The 23,015-nt window shown below is 35.9% G+C and overlaps 1 protein-coding gene across 3 annotated transcripts in view; it reads right to left on the bottom strand.

Moving 5' to 3' along the window:
* Positions 1-23,015, bottom strand: part of TTC29 (tetratricopeptide repeat domain 29) — a 348,965-nt gene that overhangs the window by 60,599 nt on the left and 265,351 nt on the right. For all 3 annotated transcript variants that reach the window (XM_054824216.1, XM_054824217.1, XM_054824215.1), the window contains 3 exons: positions 21,123-21,335; positions 16,214-16,299; positions 1,182-1,273 (listed from right to left, as the gene is read on the bottom strand). In XM_054824216.1, coding sequence (XP_054680191.1) covers positions 1,182-1,273; positions 16,214-16,299; positions 21,123-21,335 — 391 coding nt within the window. The remainder of the gene's footprint in view (positions 1-1,181; positions 1,274-16,213; positions 16,300-21,122; positions 21,336-23,015) is intronic.

The following is a 23,015-nucleotide window of genomic DNA, read 5'->3' as shown; positions in this document are numbered from 1 at the left end:
CTCATTCCAGAATGCCTAAATCACAGATAGAGAAAATTAATATACATGGTTTTCTAGGAATGTCTTCTTGGCTATCTTAGGCCACCCTCTATCCAGATTGCTGCTTTTTGTGAATACAAGGAACTCACGAATGCTACTGAGAGCTCAGACACCTTTGCACTCATTGTAAAGTCACTCATTGTAACAGATGGTGTCCAAGCAACTAAATCTTTCTCAGGCTTAAGACAGTTTTGAAAATGAGGCCTGGCACAGCCATGTTCGGTGGCTTTTTAAACATCTTATCCCATGTGCTTATTTATGATGCTCAGAATATGAATAACCATGAATTACATATCAGAGAGCTGAAGAGAACTGCGATTGTGGCTGGTACCTACATGGTCTGAAAGGCCAAGAGGCAAGGCATCTAAACCTAACAGGAGAATTTGCTCTGCACACTGAAATACACCTGGTGACAAGTCCTCCTCCATAAACAATTTGCCAACCTCTATCATGCATCATATGCACTGAAATCCCCAAACACAGGATGAATCAAGGATAAGCTGCAACCTTCACTTTAATCTTTTTTCCTACTTCATATGATAATTGCATTAGACTATGTCAAAATTATTTGTGTAAAAAGTTGAAGTAGTTTCAAACTAATTCACCTGGAAGAAGATTTTAATGCCAGATGCTGAAACGAAAACATTGAAGACAAGCATCTTATCTGCAGCAAATTTATATTTAGTTACACATGCACAAACCAGAAATGCCTCCACAGAAGAAGTGAGTGCAATAAATGGAAACTTACAGTTCAGAAAAGATTACACTGAGACACCTACTGAAGCTTACTACATACTTCAAGGTTTTCTGTCTTTTTTAACTTAGAAAATATGCCTGGATTTCCATTTGCCAGTAAGGTCACTCCCAAACTTGTGGAAAAAAATAATAATTCAAAAAGCCCCAAATATGTGGGAAGAAAGGGACATATTATAGTTTTCAGGTAAAGAAAAGCTTGGATCATACACTTTAAAAAATGTGTACCAGTTCAAAATAACTTTCGATGAAAGGGTCACTTACTGCAAGAAGGGCACTGCTTAAAATTTAAGCAGTCAGTAATGGGAAGCGACAGACCTCTAACAATTTAAGTCTTTCACAGTTGAATAAATCTGCACTGACAGCCAGACAAGGATGTGCTAACCTACCTTACCAGGATCTTGGTTATAGCTGCATATGCTCTGCCTAGGCCAGCAGAATCACAAAGTGCTGTGAAGATTTTTACAGAGGTATTCAAAATCTGTGAAACAGGAAAATAAACCCCAATAAATACAATACTAAGAATTTCCACCTTTTTTTTTTTTTCATTCTCTGTGTCCATGCAAAACACAAAATTAAAGTTTTCCTACCTGTACATTTCTTCTTTAATTAGCTGTAACAGGACTAGGTTTTTGATCATTACTTATAGTTGTTTGAAATTGCTCAATAATTACAAATTACAAAGATACAACCTGCATTTAAATCCCAGTATTTTGGCACTTTGCAAAACCCAAAGAGATATTACCTGATTCGCAATACAAATTTCCTTATCGATAATTTAAAGGATTTTAAGAGGCTCTGCTGTTATGAATTTCTGTTAATCAATACCTTAAGACGGTATCCTTTGCATTCATAGCATTTTAGAACGATATGTTGATATACAACTTAATATTATTTTTCTTTCTTTAAACTGCCACTATGACAACTTTTCCTAGTACAATTCAGATGGTCAAAAAGTGAATAAATTATAGGTTATATATTTAAGCTATGTTGGCTTAAAATACGGTAGATAATTTTATTATTTTTATGACTTATTATTTACGCACACAAGCAATTTGTTAACATTCATTTGGAATGTACTCTATTATCATGATCCCTCCCATAACTGAAGGCTTACAGCTGCTGCATAAAAACATATGATCTTAATTTAATTTATCACTGACATCACCTGTATTGCATAATTTCTCTTTTAATCCATTTTTATTCCAATGGTGATGACAGGAGAGTGCATATAAAATTAAATCCTATTCTTTCCTCCCTCCTCTTTGTTGCTTGACCCAACCTATTACACACATGAGAAAACAGGAAATCTCCAAAGACTATCTATGGAAATCCTTTTTGCACATTTCTAAGAAAGGAGTAGTGAATGTCATTTACCAGCTCTGAAGGAGGATGGGAGATGCCCAGAGACGTATGACAGTATGCTGCATGCCCCAAGATGCTTGTTTATACTGAGGTAGAAGATAGGGCATTTTCTATTAAGACTGCATCTCCTGTCATTGGCAAAGTGCATGGTTCAAAAGAAAACAACTTGTGTGTGCTAATGCTGTGGATGTCGCCATTTCTGTCACTGTTTCCACTACTCAGATTTTCTAGTTTTTGAAGGAGTTTTACTACATGCAGGAGCATTCCTGGACAAAGCTCTTATTTTTTTTAGTTATATAAGCTCTGTGTGCACAAAAAGCAGCATTTATTAATGTGCACTGCACTATTTATTGTCCCTCAAGTACTTCCTTAACAGTTATGTTCTCGTGTACATCAGCGTTGCATCCTATAGTTGAAGGTCATTGTCAATTGAGTTATCAATGCATAAGATACGACAAAAAGAGAGTGCAGGCACCTCAGTTAGGAACTTGTCACATCGGTTCAGAACTCGCCCTAAACTGAACGCATACTCAATGTCGTCAAGGCCTGCAGCACGTCCTTCTAATAATCCAGGCTGGTAACAGAAACACACCAAGGGTGCAAGAAACAGTTCTTGGTTTTATATTTAACTCAGAGGACCTACATTTGTTGTAATAATCCTGCTCATAGCAGAAAACCTGCCATAAGAGTGTCAGAAGGTTTCCAAAATTTTATATACTGGACTGAAAATCACTCCTACTTTAAACTGGCCTCTGCAATATTAAACTAGGACACCGGGCCTCTTGTGGTTACTATCCCGCACAGAAAGGTTACTTAGGCACCTAAGACTTAGGCTGCTGTACTTTTTTTCCATCAAAGATATCACAAAACCTAAAAAGTACAGATAAAACTAAGAAAAAAACATAACCCAGAGTAGCTAAAGTAAAAAGTTGGTTCACTGCATCTCTGCAAGAGCTGCTAGAAAGAAGTAAGTAAATAAATAAAGCCACGCATTCATATTAATGAAAAGTCTCATTTTGGTCCCAGGTTACTACTACTCCACGCAAATCAGATCTTTCATTATAAATAATGATGACATAATGATAACTAAATCATCTATGTGAAAGAGAAGAAATCTTGATTTCAGCTAACTCTTCCAGCTTCAGATACTATGTAGGGACACAGAAAGGGATGCATTCTTGATGGAAAGGAGCTGTGTATGCTAAAATTGTCCAGTATGCATTTATGTGGGGGAATTGAAGAGGGGCCTCCTCACCTATGGCACATGCCTTACCTTCAACATTCAGGATCAAGAAAGAAGAGGAGGTAGGGCAGGGTAAAATGCTGGATTAACATGTAAGCATTAGAGGATTTCACCCAAAGTCTCTTGCAATTACAGCACACTTTTCATTTTCATTTAAAATGAAAAAATTATAAAGCTTGCATGCTGGCAAATCAAGCAGAATTGACACAGTGATGTCTGCCAGAATCTATAAGCAGCCTGGAAAAAACAAATGGACATGAAAACTTTCCTGCTTATTCTCATGGGATAGGAACAACCAGTCCATCTAACTGGGTTCCTATGAATACCACATAAGAGAAGACAGGTATGTGGCAAGAAAGTATTGGGTGTGCATGGCTGGGCCAGTCATCTATTAGCTGACAAGTGGATAAATATTGGGAACACATATCATTTGGATCTAATGGAATTTATAGGCTCCCATGAAAGTTCTTCTACCTTTAGACAGATTTTTGGAAAAAATTGTTTTAGACAATAGAATGAGTCTTCTTATTAAGGTGACACGCTTCTGCTTCAGTATTCTATGGTAAACATTGTGCATTAAAATGTCATCTTGGTAATTTTCTTCACGTTAAGGGAAAGTAAATAAAAATATATAACATTGCATAAAGAGATATTGAATAGGACTACATACGAATTTTTTTTTTTTTAAATTTGCTACGTACAAAGAGTTCTGAGGAAGGAAGCTCTTGCAATAGATTTATCCTGATCATGCTAGGCTCCATTATGAAATTTCCATACTGTTTCAAAGAGAGTTCGATACTCCTAGCAACTAGTAGAAAAAGATCATTGTATAGGCAGTTGAACAGATTAGAATAAGGCACACAAGTTCTTTCTACCTCTAAGAAGAGAATATAAGGTAAGTTTAACACAATAAAAATTATAAAATCTGTACTGATTCTGGTCACGAATTAGTTTTTGTCTCTATGTGACCAAGCACACTGACTGTCTCAAAATTCCTACTTCTGTGAGTCCACAGTGGAAATACTGGTTAAAAAAACAAATAAAATGAAAATCAAAGTCTAATACAGAAATGTACAGTAGGTTTCAATCACTTGTTCTCATTCATGCAGGATGTGGTAAGGTGGCAGGGTGAAGACTTCAGCTTTGTCTACCGTATCACAGACAACTATCCCACATGCCATCCACTATCATTTTAGTGTATGCAGAAAATAATAAAAAAAGAAAGAGATTTTATGGCTCCAAAATAGAAATTTAAAAAATCAGGAAGCATTGTACAATTTCCCTCGTTTTCTTGCTTAGCACTAAAAGCTGGATGCAGGTGTACCTAGAAGGAGGATAGCTGCTGTGGGAGCATCTATTTATAAAACCAACTCTCTTCCTGGGTCTTTGTAAGTTGATTGTGGCTCCAGTTAGTTACAGTATAAAAATGAAGTAACAAGCTCTGCTTAAGTTCTCAAACTAGAGCCTATTTTTGGTATAGATCTTGCACTAATTCTCTAGTTAGTGGTGAATTTCACGTTTATCTCCTTTGACAAGAAAAATATTAGATCTCAGGCCCAGATCTGCTTCTCAGTTATCTCAGCATTATGCCAGGGTGACCCTCCTGGGGTTATTCCAGTAATATAAAACAGATACTCCAGCTCCTCCTCCAAGACTCAACATCCCCAAAATTCCACCCTTTATTTTTTATTGTTGTCACACCTGTACTTCTTTTATACACACATAAAAACATGTACACACCTCAGACAAAAGGATGTAGGCTGTGATAAACATTGATACATCTGGGGATAATGGACAAAAGAGTAAAAATCGAAGGTATGAATATGTTGAATTAAGAATGTCTATCCAACTCAACATAAGATTAATGCTACTACCAGTATTTCATTATTTTGGTAAAATACATTACTCTGACAAAAACATGATGGGATAATATTGATTTATAATACTATAACTTTTAAAAACACAAAAACATAGTTCTGCTCTCAGCTTTGCACTCGATATTGTTGTCAAACTTTATTGGAAAGGCATTTATTTTGATTTCTGAAAATCTAGCTGTCTTTAGTCATTTCACAGCTGGTGAGCAGTAAAGATGCTTCTGCCTCATTTACAGATCTTGAACATGAATCAGACAATCAACTGGAACATTAGTCAAAGAGATCGCTAGCTAATGATTTCTGACAGGCGCTGCAGTAACAGGCGAAGGCCCAGCCTGGCTAGCAGCATCTGACAATATTTTTCTGGAGCCAACAATAGGTGTTGGTGGACAGACAATGCAATCGAGTGAGACTACTGGCCTCATACCACTTAGTACCTCTTAAATACTTTCAGAGAAAAACACATATCTCTGACAATCACTAAATAATCGCTTCCATACAGTCCAGTGAAAATAAAAGACAATAGAACTGTATGCATAGGCACTTTGCAGTTCAGTGAACTCTCTCCCATAACTCCCCAAGAAATACATATTCAAAATTACCTAAAAAGTGCAGTCTTTATTACCATAATTTGAGTGGTTACATGCCTGTGGCCATCCTGAGTAAGGTCAAAGAAGAGTTTCACAATACAAATCCAGATGTATTCTTATTTTGGCCAAAACAAATTGTGAGACATTGGACAGCAACAAAAAAATTTGTATTGTTCATGTAATATATTGATTACAATGAGCAGAGCTCATTGATCCCAGGAAAATAATACACCAACATCAACTGAATGGCAGGCCCCACCTTGTTAAATGCTAAATGTGTTCAGGCATAGTGAGCATCCAGGGCAGAAGCAGTACAGCATTCTGTCTGCATGCTCACAATTAAGGGATGCTGAAATTGGGTGCCATGCTGAGGAAAGAGGGAGTAGTCCCTGATTTGCCAGAACTGTTAGCTCTCCCTCTTTTCCCACAACTGAAATTCACCAACCCAAATTCTGTAAATGTAAATGCTAACTCCTTGCCCTTGGCCACATCCAATTACACTGGACAGTGCTGTTTTGATAAACAGGAAAAAAATTAAACCAGAAATGTACAAACTTTGTCACTGTTCCTACGGTGACAGAAATAATTTCTCTGGAATTGGCCAATCTGGTCTGTTCCAGAACTGCTATTCCAGGGACTTTAACGTGGGTATTTGGATAATGCATAGCATAAGTGTGCATCTTGGAGGAAGGGAATCGGGGACAGGCGGATGGGGAGGGATGTAGAAGAATTCACCCAGAAGTCTGGCCAAGTCAAATATCAAAGTGGAGCACCCCTGTTCAAAACCTTCCACAGGCTCTTGCTAGGACATGGCTATCACTAAGGCGTTGCTTGGTTGACACTCTCCCTGAGGAGTAACTGCTCCATCCAGTCCACACTCTTCCCTCCCCTGTTATACTTGGCTATCAAGTGCAACGTTTACCTTGATGCTCTATAAACTTGCATGGCAATACGTGCTTCAGGTTACTTGAGTCTGCATGTGTTTGAAGGATTAGAGAAGGGAAGACAAACATTTCACTCATTCCTTAACAGACTATCAAGATGAGACCTAGGGTTCTTTGCCTGTATCAAGTCTTACTTGCATGCTTTGCATAATATTCAGAGTATGTACATTTTGCTTTGATTCTGAACAGATGATATGTAAATACAAGTAACTAATTGAAAAAGTTCCTTTCCCCAGAGCCATTTCAAACTTCTGTTGGCTTCCACAAGGTCAGGAGTTCACCCTGTATGCTTCATTTTGCTGCACAGGAAACTTAAAAGAGATAAAATGCACAGATGATTGAATAAAAGTTTTTTGTTCCCATCCTTCTTTTTTCTTCTGTATTAGCTTTTGTATTACTCTCCTTAATTCTGGCCTTCTGTGACACTAACAATTATATTAATTCTGATTCCCTACACCTACAACTTTGTAGGAATGCAGTCATCATTTTATTTACTATTCTTCATAAAGGGTTTTATAAAAATAAATACAATTTTTTAAAAAAATCAGTCAGGTCCTTCAGAGCAGAAACCTATGCAAATGTCAAAACAAGGTATTTTAGTTTGTTATTATTGTACAATTTGAAATCTTTACTGCAAGAGACGTTGCTCTAGTAAAGGTTGTTGCAATCTATATTTAGTACGAGAACGTAATGTTTTCCAAACCAGCCATTGTTGAAATATTTCTTCAAAATAAAGCATGGCTTAACAGTCTGGAGTGAAGAAGCTTCATCTGTTACCCTTTAACAGCAATATAAGAGGAAAAAACAGTCTATGTATCCTTTCCATCCTGACAGATGTGACAATAGCTGGAAACACTGTGCCTGCCAAGAGCTTTTATCAAGTATGTTATAACAACTAGTAATAAGTGTAAATAATAAATGGCTACGATCTTATGGGAAACGGTGGCAATACTAAACAATTTTTGGTGCTTGCTGATGGGAGTCTGCTAGTCTTGGAATTCCCTGGCTTCCCAGTAGAGTTTTGGCCTGACAATAAACAACAGTTTAATACTTTATCTAATCCCAGCCAGGAGGTAAGTTCAACAGCAAGCTTTTGCAGATGTTCACATCCAATAATCTATCCATAATTGATGAAACAGGGAGGTCAGATGTAATGGTTGCTACTATTCCAGCAACAAATAAATGGTTATTGACAAAACAAGGCAGTGTGGCGCTGAGTGCTGAGCAGTGACAAGCACGAAACAGTGCTGAGACAGAAGTAGTGATGTGAATACAGCCCTTCATCTTGAGAATTCCTCAATGTGATGTGTGGCACAAGGGCCACTCTGACACATAAGCAGATGGAGGTGACTTGCAAAGGAAAAATGAGATTTCACAAGTACATAAAAGACAAAAGCGAAGGCGGAGAAAAAACAAGGAGAAAGGGGTGGACAAGACTGGAAATTTGGGTAAGTGCAATAACGTGAATTGTTCAGAAATGTTTTTTATTATAGCAGGACTGTGATCCAGATGTCTGGACTGCTTTTATCAAACTGTTGTGTCTACATGAATGTACCTGGCTGTCAGATTGCTGCAGCCTCCTAAGGCATTAATATCATACTACATGGATGTGCATGCTTAAATGCCCATTACTTCTTAGACAAAGCACCTGTAAATATTCTGCTTCATGCTTATTAGTATCTCTAGTCCATCCATGAACAGGTATTTTTAATTACACAAAGTTTCCCTAGCTAAAAGCAAGCAAATAAACCCTTAAATTTGCATAACATGATGGAAAAAAACTGCAGAGAGAATTTTTTTGTACACCTTCCTAGTTTAAGTCAGTTAAACCCCATTATTTTTCTGCATACCTACATGGAAGTTAAGGAAAAGTTCTCATTCAGCTGAAAACCTCATATTTTTTAAGTTTTAACCCATGTAAGAAATGTAGTAGAAGGATTAATAGACTGTTTTTATTGACTGAATAAAACTTGAGTCATTTACATGTAAATAGACACTTGAAATCTTTTGCATCCATTTCAGCTAAAAGATAGTATTTTTACAGTGTTTACTGTGTAATATTCTAATATGAAAAACAGCAGAATGAAATGGTGGCCATTATTGCTATATGTAGTCATAAAAAGATTTCAGACAGAAATATTTTAAATATTAATATTACTAAAATCACTTAAAACACCAAGGAATGTTAAATCGATTTATTTAGAAGTACAATTTATTTCACACTTTGCTACCAATTCTTTTGATCAGCTCTGAAATAATACATAAGCTGAAAGCAAAACAGCAAAACAAATTGCTTCTAGCAATGAAGCAGTAAGCTCTAGGTTTTACAGTGGCATGCTTCAGTGTTTTAACTTCTCAGGTTATTTGTCTATCAAAGGATAAATTTTAAATTCCTTAAGATCTGATGCCTGAATTAAAACCTCCTGTTCTCCAATCTAGCCATCGATGGTTCTGACCAAGCAAAGTTGTTAAGCATTTGCTTACACCTGAATACATGAGTTGTCCCCTTGAAGTCAATGGGAATAACTGAATTGAAATTTAAACATGTATTTAATAAGTAAATTGCTGTAGCTTGAACTATACCAATTTGAGAAAACAATCTAATTTTAAAAGCCTTACTTTATAGAAATTTTTTTAAAGCCTGTTCATTTGAACTAAACTATACAAAGGAAAACAAAACCTCCCAGATTATGAATACATTTGCATTTAAGTACTGAAATTCCTCAGTTTGTACAGTGTGGATACAAATTTCTCAAAACACATAAAAAGTCTGACTTCCATAAGGATATTATCTAACAGAAGTAGAAAATTTCTTACACAGTTTTTCAGCCATTTGCTACAGCCCCGAATATAATATGTGCAGTTTCACTAATGGACATACTATTGACAGTTCTTAAGATCTCTCATGCTATTGTTTCTCAGATAATATAAGCTACGAACTAAGACATGCTGTAACTATCTCTTTCCCTCAATTATATACAGCATTTAGGTTCCAAGGTTTAGCACACCTAAGCTAGAAATCCAATACTGTCTGAAGTCCATAAAATAAATAACCTCTATAACATACAGCTGTACTGCTTTGTCTTTTTTGTTCCTAGCCTGTGGGAATGAAGTGAGTGGAAACTTGTATATCAGCAGTTATTTAAAAAAAGAAAAGTATATTTTATTAGCTATCTAAAAAAAAAAAGTTTCAATACATTAAGTAGAAAATGTCTGCATAAATCACATCTTTTAACTGACAGAAGACAGTTATTAGAGTTTTAGAAACCTCAGTCAGGACAAGTGCACTAATTCTAAGCTTATACCCATAAAACAGACACTGTGTAGCTGTGGTCACAATCTGGCTCCTACCTTGGAAGAGCCATCTCCACTGGCCATACCTAGCAGAGAATACACAGAGAATAGCAGAGATGGTTCCATCCCATCTGCTGTATCAAAAAGGTAGGACCAGAGTGAAGGCTCCATGACTGCCAACTGCACTGCTTTTCACACCTTGGTGAAAAATAGATGCAAAGATATTTTTATTCCCTTGCAGAGTGGTTTAAGGAGGTTTTTATGGCCTTGTCCTCATTGTTTCAACATATTAGAGCTAAGCAAAACCCCCACTAAGGGACAATTTGCTTCTTTGGAGTTCAAACATGACAGCTAGCAACAATTTCATGGAAATAATTCAGAGTCATCCAAAGAACTCTCTTGATCTTAGGATATCTATTGTTATTATTAATGCAGAAGCGTGTAAATATTCTTAGTAATATTGCACTGCAGTCCCCTCCAGTTCTTTTGCAAACTCATACAGAGTGTATGTGTGCAAGTGCATATGCGTATAAGGTAATAATAAAACTTGTCATTTTGTAATAGGTATCCTGAGTCAAAATCTACAAAAAAAAAAAGTTTCAAGTTTGGGAAACCACATTTGATATGTTAAATTCAGGATGTTTAATTTATGTATTTTAAATAAGGCTACATAAACCATATAAATACATACAAACCCAGCAACTTTCATGCTGTTTGGGAATTAAAAACAAACATGCAAACAAAACAATGTCCTTTATGCATAGCCCCCAAAACTGTGGTTTTAAACTTTTTGTCACCAACTTGTATTCAGATTCCTGAGAACACCAGTGGTCAGATAGCATTAAAATTCTGAAAAGATGCTATAGATTTATCTAATGGAACATGCAGTCAAATCTGCAGCTCACTGCAGTTGTCTTGCTCTTTTTGGATGGATTAAATTTAGAATTGTAATGGATGAGAGTCCACCCATTTATGGTGTTTTAGTAGCCAGTCTTATGGAATGTGAGACTCCTGAAGAGCAAGGTTGATATCAACAAGTTACTAGTGCATTTATTGTCATTGTTGCTATAAGAAAACATGGAAATCTGATAATCTGATTTGCTTGTCATCAAGTAATAGATTTTTTACTTATTTACTATTTTTTTTTCTCATGCTCTATAATTTTTGTATAACTTGACTACTGCAGTAGTCTGCAGCAGCTCTACATTTAAGAGTGTTTTCTTACAAACGGTATTCTTGTGGTACGTTTATCTTGACAAAAATCCAGTTTACTGAGGGGAGTTATTCTGATGCCATTTACCAAGCAAAACACAATTTGAACCACAGACTCAAAAGGAAAATGATACCATGTTCCAAGGCAATTGTAGTTGACACCATATCACCAAGGTGCAAATCTGTGTGTTATACAGAAAAGTACTGAAGGAAAATAGTGTCACTACATTTCAGGGCTACTCAGAACATTGTCCTCCTTTTTTTTTTTTTCCCCAGGTTTTCAAGAAACTGGCTAAGATAGGAAAATGATTATCTAAATTAAACCAACAGAAGAAATTCTCCCTTCACTAAGAATTGTTAACTTTCATATCTAAATAAAAAGTTAGATCTTTCTTTCACTTTAAGAGAGTGCTAAATTAACAAAAAAAAAAAAATTAATTGAATGACCAGACATTCACCTCTTTCCTGAAGTTTCAGGCCTTCTTTAAGATTCTCAACACAAATAATTTCTAGTTCCCTAATTCCATCAGTATTTGAGTCAGTGTATTTTGTCAGGGCAAAGTTCTCTACCAGTACTAATTGTTCTCACATAATTCCGTTTGTACTATCTTCACCAATGCCTAGCAGCAGTGGGACCTTTCAGAAACATGAAATTTAATCAGTTTCAGAATTGGCTTACTAATTCTAGACCTTCAAGAAGAAAACCTTTCTGTGTACATAATCCATTGTCACTGTCAAATCAATCAGAAGTGCCTACCTTCAAAGATGACTCAGAGTTTTGTCTGGTTTTTTTATTCCTCAGATATGAAAAATACGAAATTTCTATATGAGTACAGTTTTAAGAACAATTTAAAAATCGCTTCAATAACAGTGAAGCCTCTAGGAATGATGAGACCTTTTCTTAATCTGGATGCTAAAAATGTTTTTTTTTTAAGTACGTGATGCCATTTGCCAAGCTGAAAATGTTACCCTTCATTACTAATGGCTAAACATCACTTATATATGAATAAAGGACAACCTGGCTGACTTAAAAGAAGTTTGAAATAATTTCCATTGAATAGTATCTTTTGATGTGTTTTGTGAATCTCCATTTAAGTGTTCCTTTTTGTAGTAACAATAATGAAAGCTTAAACCTAACTCAGTGGTTGACAGGAAAGAGTCTTGAAGCTCAGCCTTGTAGCAAAGCACTAGAATAGTAAGCAAATCTCAAAAGAATGATTCTCTTTCTTCTCAACTACTTTTCACAATGTTTGGGAGAAGAGAGGATAACATTCAGTCTACCTTTTGGAGTTCTTTTACTTGCTAAGATCCCTCTTGATTCACCAAGTTCATACATACATATGGGTGTAATCTATCTAATCAGATATAATAGATAGAATTACATAAAATATACTGTGCATACGAACTTCAGAATATCTGCATCCCAGATACATTTACTTATATTCTCTCTAGCTGCATGAGTTGAGACAAAATTTTCATTTTTGTCACACAGACTTTTTCAGAAATTAATTTTATGGTCATAAATCACCTCTGATTACTTTAATAGGGTCATTTTGAATGTGAAGATGTCTTTGTAAGTTCATAAATTTTTTTGATAATTTTATGCCTGTGGCTTGTATATCGTAATTCTGACAATTCATGCACATAGCATTATGTCATAAATTACCACATTTATTTTGGCATGAGTCTCAGTACTCATGAACACTGCCTCTATTATTTAAATATGTAACATAACTGAAACACAGGATTCGATATCCAAAATAAAGGAACACTTAGAAAAAAACCTAATGCTCTGACAAGGGATGAGGACTGGAATTTTCCTGATGATTTGGCATGCAACTCTAATTGAAAGAGGAAAAAACCCTTGATGCCCAAATCTTTGAAGCATTCTTGAAAGCCCAGTTTAAAAAAAAGAAAAAAAATCCCACCTCAAGCATTAGATTACAATACCTTATGCAAGATTTCTAATGACATAAAAGTGTTTCACTTAATACTTTGCTTGTTATACGAGTCTGAAGAAAAACAAGTAAACAGTAACTTTTACTTTGAAATTATCCTAGATGGAAATCTCTCCCTGACAAAATCTATAATGTTTAAGACAAAATCTACAGAATGTGAACTATTAATATTTTGTGTCATATTTTGTGGAAAAGTCATTAGACTTGATTATAAACCAGATAATATGAAAAATATTATGAACATATGACACTGCTATTGAACATAATTAGTTCTCAGGCTTTAAACTTGCACACACTTATGTTTCTACATCTGAGCAGGTCCACTGAAATCAATCATATATATCGAATAAAATTAAATCAATTTATACAGATTATACACCAAATCAAATTATGTTAGATTATACACTAAGTGCTTAGCAAATAAAAAACCTTCTCCAACAAAACTAGCCCATTTGATACAAAGTGACTGCATATTTTTGATATAATAGGCTGCAGCTTAATCATTCCAACCTTTAATTACTGCATCAGATAATGAATATTTTGAACATATGCTTCTCTGCTCTGCTAGAAGACATGACTGAAAGAGAAACAAGTTTATATGCATGCTACTGTGTGTGCATGTTGGGGGAGGGAGTAGCACGCTGAACAGCAAAAGGAACCAAGTGGCAACAATTGGAGGAAATGGTATCTGTAACAGCTGCTCCTTTCAGATTCCCCTAGAAGGAGACTGCCTGAGGTGGACCACAGCACAAAAGGATAAAGAAGATGAAAACTGATGCAAAGCAGGAAAATAACTGCTGAGACCCCTGAGTCTACACCCGAATAGTCCCAAGCTGTGTGGCAAGACCTCTTTAGCATGCTACAGAAGCTGGTGATGAACTACATATTACCATGAGGCAAACTGGCTCCTAGCAGTATTGTCTGCATGTTATGTGTAATGATAACCAGTGGTCCTCTGGGAACAGGATGCAATGATTTCATCTCCGTAAGCATCTGAGCTCCCCTTGGATACAGAGACCATTAAACTGAGAACAGAAGGGTAAATTTTAGGCAATGATTTCTAATTGGAGAGTGAAGACAACTTGTGCTCAACAGTACTGTCAACCACTGCTATTTTACTGCCGTCTATATTGATCACTGTTAAGGACAAAAGGAACTAAAATTTTACCCCTTTTCCTTAGTCCCAGAACACACACTGTATTTTCTGAATGAAAGTACTTCATAGGTTTCTTCTGTAGTATTATTGGAAATGCCATTATAATAGGAAATGGCACTATATTATAATATTATATTGTTTACCCTGAAAAGTATTGGTATTTTCATTACTGTTAAAATAACATTTTATACTCTTAACATAATGTATCATTTATGTTTTGTACTACAGAGACTTTCTTTCCCTTTTAACAAAAATGCATATTGCTCTCCTTACCTGCCGGGTGTTTTTGTAAGAATAAAAACTATAGGCACAACCTATTATGCATATATTTTAAATTAATATTTAAATTAATACATTACAAAATTCAAGGTTTCAGAATCTTCCTTAAAAAAAATAACAATTCTGCACATGACAAGAATAAATGGAGCTTCCAGATGATTGTTGTAACTTTTTGGCAGTAGGCATGGGGGAGCAATGAAGGGAAAGGAGCAGCTATAAAATGTAAGCAAAGTAGATCCTGAGGAAACAGTGCCAGGACATTGAATATTTTTGACTCTTTCAAGGGTAGTTTGGTCCTTTGTATATCATGGAGACTGTTCAGTCTTGTTCATTAATTAATTTCTACTGCGATGGAGAGATCAAATATGCATGCAGCCTTCTTTATTTAGCACATTTATTTATCTTGCTGCTCTTCATCATTCACACAGCTTATTGTGACTCTCAGAAACTTAACAGAAAAGTTGATCAGGTAAGAATGCTGGCATACTTGTCAGTCAAAAAACAATGCAGGTAAACTTCAGTACAAAAAATTCTAGTCTAATCTGTCATACTGTATTCTTGGAAGAGATCACATTTCTTCTTCTCATTGCTGTTGTAACTATTAGATATAATTTTATAAAATTATATGTAGCTTTCTAACTTGAAATATTTTCACATTCAGCTACAGACTTTGACTGCAACTGATGTGATAACAAGCTCTCAGTTTCCAGCATTCAGTTGATAGGCCTATCAGCATTGAAGAATTTTCTATAAAGATGGTCAATAACTTTTGGAAAAATCGTATCACAAATCATTAAAAGCATGTAAGAGGATATTTCAAGAGAGAAATCTAGAACCCCTCCTACACTGCAGAAGCCACGCAAGCAATATTGAAACCCATGCTGAATTTACTCTGTGACTTCTATTGGTCTATTTCTGAAAAACAAAAAAACAAACCCCACAAACAACCCACCACAGCAAATAACCACAAAGAACGACCTCTGTAAAATGTGTTCATTAATAAAATACTGAGTCACTCTGCAGTGACAGAAAGGAACAGGTGGAAATAGAAATATTAATTATTCAGCTTATTAATTGCAATAATCATGGACAAAATATTCAAATAAATTATTTTTCCACACAACAATTTTAAAAGGATCATGGAGGACTGTGTCTTCTCTGATGACTAGCATAGACAAATTAAATTGATGCTTATCTTTCCTCTCACTGTTTTATATATGTATGAATACAGGAAAAGGAAAGCTAGTCACATATAACCTGAATTGTCAATTTATATTAATTCTACGGATCCAAGCATGGAAACTTGGACTCTATCAGTTCTGGAATTTATTGGAACCATAATTGCTTAAGCCACATGTATCCCTGTCTTTAGAACTAGACACAGTTATAAAAGGTCCATGAGCCAAGTCTCTCCATGTCTTTTCCACCCTCCAAAATGCATAACAAGATGCCAAGGAGGCAGAGAAAGGCATTGGGAAAGCTAAAGCAACTTTAAAATAAACTTACTGATAACGCTGTCTGTTGTTCTCCAGCAAAATGATATGCTAAACTTAAGCAATATGCAGCTTTTCCTTCCATCTTCATATCACCTCCTAAAGAAAGGATTAAAGTTACAGTTACCAGCATAATCTGAACAAAATTACATTAGTACAGACAGTTCTTGCACATTCTTAAATAACATACAGATGTTTAAGTACTGTATTGTTTTTCCTTCTCCTTACCCTTGCCATTTACAAAAATAAATAGTGGTAATTAAAAATAGAGGCTATGGGTTTAAACAAAATTCAACAAGAAAGTTCAAAAAAGTCAGAGAAAATATCTTCCAGTAAGTAATGCAGCACAATCAATTTAACATGCTGTAATGTTCTCTGTCATTAATTGTTTAATAATACTCACAGTGTCTTTACATTAGAAAATCATAGTAGCCTCTCTATGTATATTCATATATAAAAGTAGCTACAAATATGTCATACATCCCAATATATAAACACAAAATATGTTGACCCATATACTTCGCTAACTTGAATCTTAGTGAAACACCAAGAGTAGGTCAGGTTTGTATTTCTCATTCTCAAGGCTATTTTGCAAGCTACTGTAGGATAGAATAGCTAAAAAAGGGGATAACTTACAATTGCAAGCAGTAGTCATAGAAAATTCTGCACAGGCAGTTGCTAACTGAGGTGCATCACACTTTTCCATGCCAGGTTTTATTTCACTAATACTGATCTAACAAACACTGCTTGCTGGTCTTTTTCTATTGCTCCTTCAATAGAAAATCGTCCATTCAATACTGAAGTTTATGTAAATTAATTATATAAATGCTTACTATATTGAAAAATTTCCCTGCAGAACATGAGTATCCATAAAAAAATTGTAGATGAAATTATATTAAAAATGGCCAAAAAATCAGTCTTTCAATTGCTCAATATCCATCTGCTCAAACACAATAAAGAGTGGAAAATCAACCTGAAGCATAACTGCATATCAAGATAGCTTATAAAATGCATAAATAAATATAGTTGCAATAAAAGGGATATTATCTACTTCCAATTGTCAGGCTAATAAATTCTTTATGTAAAACACACAGAAGCCTACATCTAGTTCTGGAATGCTCTGAATGTTATAATTGCTGAGGCCATAACAATGCTCTATCTATAGCATTTAATATGTTACATAAAATTATGAAAAGCCTGTAACTCAAAAACCTGCTGGTCTTTTCCAATATTCAATACCCCTTAAAAGGCTTGATGAGGCAAAAGGATACAGAAATAGCGTTTCACAGAGAAATAACAAGTGCAAAGTTGCTAGGGATATAAAAAACTTTGTTCCTCACTTAAGAACAGCCTGAGAGTCTGATGTGAGTCATATCTAATCCTAATTCATCAAATACATAAACACAGATGATGGTCCAGAAGGACAGAATGGATATTATAGATGGCAGCCAGAGCCAGTGTCGATTTAACTGTTTAATTGTTGAATATGGGCTTCATAGATAGAGGCTATCCAGATGGTTCTGAAATGGAAACTGGACAACTTGACTCAAAGGAACTTCTAAAGCTTAAATTCAAAGAGAACAATGGCAAATATATGGTGATAATTACTACATGCGTCAGGAAGCTATGGAAAGTGATTTGAAGGGCACTGGAACATCTGCCCGGTCAAAATAAGGTTTAGAAAGGCATCAGATCCATTTTTTCAATCTCTTAATTCCAAGAAATTTTCACTAGCAATACGGAGAAGTGGATGAGAAACTTCATCAGCAGTCCTTCTAGTTACTACAGGAAATATTAGTAGCAGCAGTTATACTGTAGCTGTGACTTAAACATGTGTTATAGACAACAGCTGCAGAAAAAGCTAAAAGCTTGTATCTGATCCACAGATGCAGCTGGAAAAGATGGAGAAGTTTTTGGGTAAATGTGTCTGTCTTCAGCTGATTAATTTTATTGGCATTCTCAGTATTTGGGTACATACTCCCGAGAGAAAAGATCTAAACAGGCAACTCACACAACAGATCTACAAATGTAAATTGCAGATAAAACCAAAATAGGTTATTTAGTAGTTTAATTAAAAGAAAAAATTAGCCCACTACAATCATATACCCTCACAAATGAAACATTTGGAATGGAAAGAATTGAATGCTTGCCCCCAAAGTCCTGTTTGGTTAAAAGCATTTAAATTTCAAATGGTGTTTTAAAATACTATTCTTCATAAGATAAGGCAAGATGAGAAATTTTGGTCCTTTAGAATTAATATAATCAAATACAATATAATAAACCCCCTGAAATAGAAATAATTTGCTAGCACTTTTTAAAATAATAAACGGCAAAGTTCACATGGGCTTAGATGCCTGAAAGCTTGTTCATTTTTTCCAAGATACTTGTTTTTAGGAACTTGCCTTGGCTTCACTAAATACATTTTATACTTTTCTACAGATTGCTATGTTATACTACCTACCTGTATAGTCACATATTTATTTGTGGCAAAACGTATTTTAAAATTTGAAAAATATTTTCACTTTTTTTTTTTTTTTTGCCATTTTTGATAGCTTAATTCTGTCTATCCCAACTACTGCTCAAAGAGTGGCTAACAGATTAATGTTGGACATACATTTTTAAATTAAACCCCCTAATGTATCTGGTGATAAATATTAAATATATATTAGTTGTATGTGCAATTCATATGCAGAATACACCCCTTAAGGAATACCATGAAAGGCTCTTGAATTGCTGTGTATGGAAAAAGATTATTATTTGAGACCTTCTATCCTACTTCTGAGAAGCACTCCAATAAAGGAAAAGTAAGTCTGCAGAAGTGGACATTTAACAGCATCTTTTAAGAAACAACCATTATTAAGATTTCTGAAAAATCTGGAAAATTATGTGTATTTTCATAAAGTCAACTTGTAAGATTTGCCTTCTCTTTTCTGTTCCCTCTCACATGTAAGAAATGCTCCAGAGCATGGTATTTCTAGCTGATCAACATCTCACGTTATATATAACATTCAAATGCATATAACATTCATGGACATTCTAATTTCCCCCAATTTTAAACCTATCCACAGATGGACAAAGTTTCATACAGCTATTGTATAGAACAAGGCAGCAATCAGGAGTAGTCAGCATGGATTTATGACAGGGAAATCATGCTTCACCAACCTGATAGCCTTCTACGATAAGATGACTGGGTTGATGGATCAAGGGAAAGCAGTGGATGTTGCTTCTCTCAATTTTAGCAAGGCTTCTGACACCGTCTCCCATAACATCTTCATACACCAACTGATAAAGCATGGCTTAGATAAATAGACTGTGAGGCAGACTGAAAACTAGCTGAGCTGCTGGCCTGAAAAGGTTGTAAGCAGCAGCGTGAAGTGCAGTGGGAGGCCAGTCACTAGTAGCGTACTCAGGGATCAATACTGGCACCAATACTGATCAATATCTTCATTAATCACCTGGATGGCGTGAGCAAGCGTACCCTCAGCATGTTTGCAGGCAACACAAAATTGGGAAGGACTGGTTGATCCACCAGGTAGGTGGTCGTGCTGCTATGCAGAGGGACCTTGGCAGGCTGCAGAAATGGGCCGATGGCAGTCCCACGCAGCTCAGGAAAGGGCAATGCAAAGTCCTGCGCCTGGGGACAGATAATGCCAGGCACCAGCCCAGGCTGTGGGCCGACTGCAGGGAAAGGAGCTTGGCAGAGAAGGACCTGCTGCGTTTCCTGTTGGACAAGAAGCTGCCCGTGCAACGGCAATGCGCACTCATGGCAAAGGCGACCAACGGGATCCTGGGCTGCATTAGGCAGAGCATTGCGAGCAGGTCGAGGGAGGTGATCCTTTGCCTCTAACTGAGCACTGGTGAGGTCACCCCAGGGGTGCGGTGTCCTATTCTGGGCTCCCCAGTACGAGAGACTGATGGACATAGTGGAGTGAGTCCAGCGAAGGGCTGCAAAGATGACAAATGGACTGGGAGCATCTGTCCTAGGAGGAGAGGCTGAGGGTGCTGGGACTGTTCGGACCACAGAAGAGAAGGCTCAGGGGGGGATTTCATCACTGTGTAAAAATTTATGATGGGAGTGTGTAAAGAAGGAGCCAGACTCTTCTCAGTGGTGCTCAGTGACAGGACAAGAGGCAATGGCACAAATTGAAACTCCATCTGAACTCAGCAAAATACTTCTTTATTGTGAGGGTGTTTGAACAGTGGAAAATGTTTTCCAGAATGGTTATGAAATCTCCACCTGTGGACATACTAAAAAACTTGACTGGATGTAGTCCTGGACAGTATGTTCTAGCTGATCACGATAATCTCTGGAGGTTTGTCTACCTACCTCAGCTATTCTGCGATTCTGTCATTTTTTACTTTAGGTTTTGAAATATTTACATGTATTAATCCTAGAATACCAGGTTGGAAGTGACCTCAAGGATCATCTGGTCCAACCTTTCTTTGCAAAAGCTCCATCTAGACAAGATGTTAAGATATACAGAAGAAATCTTCTTTGCTTATGATAGAAAACTGGTTTTTGCAAGTACTAAATAACTATGTAGAGTGAAAAGGTAGTGATCCAGCAGATAACATCACTCAAATTGCCAAATCAACACTGACTAGCCAATCAAAATTAGTGAGCTGAGCTCCCATCAGTGACCTCACTTTTTGCTTATGGGTTCACTGTTTTATACTATTATTCCCACAAGGCTGTTTTTTTTTCGGAGATAAAGCTTTCAGGAATCTAAAAGATTCTTTGTTGTCAGCAAGAAGGCATTTCTGCTTTAGCGAGATCTGGAAGTGTATTGATAGCATTTGTCTTTGAATTTCATAGGAAATAATCACCCAGTCAAACACTTGACAATTTCTACTTTACTCTTGGGAAAATCATGGCATGCACATCAAATAAAGGAATGTGAAAGTGTTATTTTTCCACCTACCTTCTTTTGCCATTTTTAAAGCTTTTATTAGTGTTTTGATGGCCTGTTGGTGTTCTTTATTTTCTAGCATTTTGTCTGCTAGTAATGTATAAATTCTCCAGAGATGCTCACACGCCAGTGAATTGTAAGTATGGCCTGTCTCATCCTTCCAAGTCGAACCCTCCGTTAGCTGATAAAATGCTTCATAATGCTCAGCAGCTTTCATTACATGACCTGAAAAATGTCATTCGTAATTACAATCAGTGTAATCAACAAAATTATAAAAAGTTATTAGTCTATAATAATTTTCTCATTAGGAAGTAAGTTGCAGCCAATCACTTCACAGATTTTTCAAGAATCTTCAATTTATAACTTACAGATCACTGGAAAATACTGCCAAATCTCACAGTTACCAGTAATGCTGTAATTTAAACCTATCACATTTCCTTTGTAGATTCACAAGGTGGGGGGTGTGTGATCCCAAGGACGCAGAGTCAGAATTTTCTAGAAATTATGTCTATAATAGATTCATGAATACAGCCTTTGTGGATCTCCTATTTCAAAATCACATCTATATGTAAAGAATCACAATTCAAACTGTTCAAGTTTCTTTTTCCATAATGAAAGCCTGTGCTGAAAGATTTGAAATGTGGACAATAGAGGTAAAAAATACTGTGGGGGAAAAAAAAAAAAAATCTTTATTCAAATAAATTAATTGAAAAAAACCCTAATTATTATGCAAAGTTATTTATTCAACAGTTATTATTAGGCCAGTTCTGATGAGTTTATGTAGTAAATTAACTGGAAAAGCATTAACTACTAATAGATTAATTATTGAGCCTGAAGTAATATACTTTAAGGTCTTCAAATGTAAGTTCCTCAAACATCTTTAAGGCAAAGGAAAGTTTGAAGGTAAAGTTCAGTTCTTTTTAACATGTGAGTAGTTCCTCCCTCCCCTCTACCTTCAAGTAGATTTACCTCTGTATGCATGCAATCTAGGAGATTTCCATGCTTTCTGGACAATGGAAATTCAAAGGCCCTTATAAGAATAGAAAGGTTTTTCCTTATACATAATGGGTACAGAAAAACTGCAGGGAAGCAGGTAAGATGAGACCATTCAGATATCAAAAAAAAAAAAAGGAAAAAAGGGGCATTCTGGTCACAGTACCTTGTTTTACAAAGATTGTTCTATAGCAGGGAGAAGCGTGAATGTGACCCTTTGTAAGTTTGCGTGTGCTTGTGATGGAGGAATCTTGTCCCATAGATCATCAATATATCAATTGTTATTTTTATTATGACCTGAAACAAGCCATAAACTAAATTTGTTTAGATGTGTTGGCAGTTTACACCTCTTCTGAAACATGATTTATAAGGAATGATTACTCTTTTGTGGACTGTTTTTACAGTGTTGCATTCAAATTATAAAAAGAACAAGGAAAGAGAAAAGTTGTTTCCCAATTGTAAGAAAGGGAGAGAAGCTTGGAGAAAGAACTTCTTTAAGCATTCCAAGAGAAAATGAAGCTAGTTCCCCAGGCCTCCAACCAACCTAGAGGCAGCAGCAGAACTATGACAGATTCCTCTTATTAACTGAATTTGTCTTTTGCATATGTTAACCTTTTATAACCATGCTTTCAACTTTGCAATACAAAACATAACTCTTTATTAGAATTAAATTTATTTTCATAGTAAGCTCCTCTGATGATTAAAAATTAGTTCAACTAAAATTGACAAGCACAAGAAACTTCTCTTTCAAAGCAGCAACTAAAATGTGTTTCACAGACAAATAATTTTAAGGTTCTACAACCTTAAAAAAAGTCATGTAAGACTCCCAGAGGACACAACAAAAAGTGCTGAAGAGAGAAGTGTCAAGTGAAAGGGGAGACAGCAACCTTTATTCAGTTCCACTCCAACATC

This window comes from Grus americana, chromosome 4 (assembly GCF_028858705.1).
Source record: "Grus americana isolate bGruAme1 chromosome 4, bGruAme1.mat, whole genome shotgun sequence".
NCBI classification, from domain to species: domain Eukaryota; kingdom Metazoa; phylum Chordata; class Aves; order Gruiformes; family Gruidae; genus Grus; species Grus americana.
The sequence above is the reverse complement of the archived record's forward strand: the minus strand, read 5'-3'. Positions and strand labels throughout refer to the sequence as shown.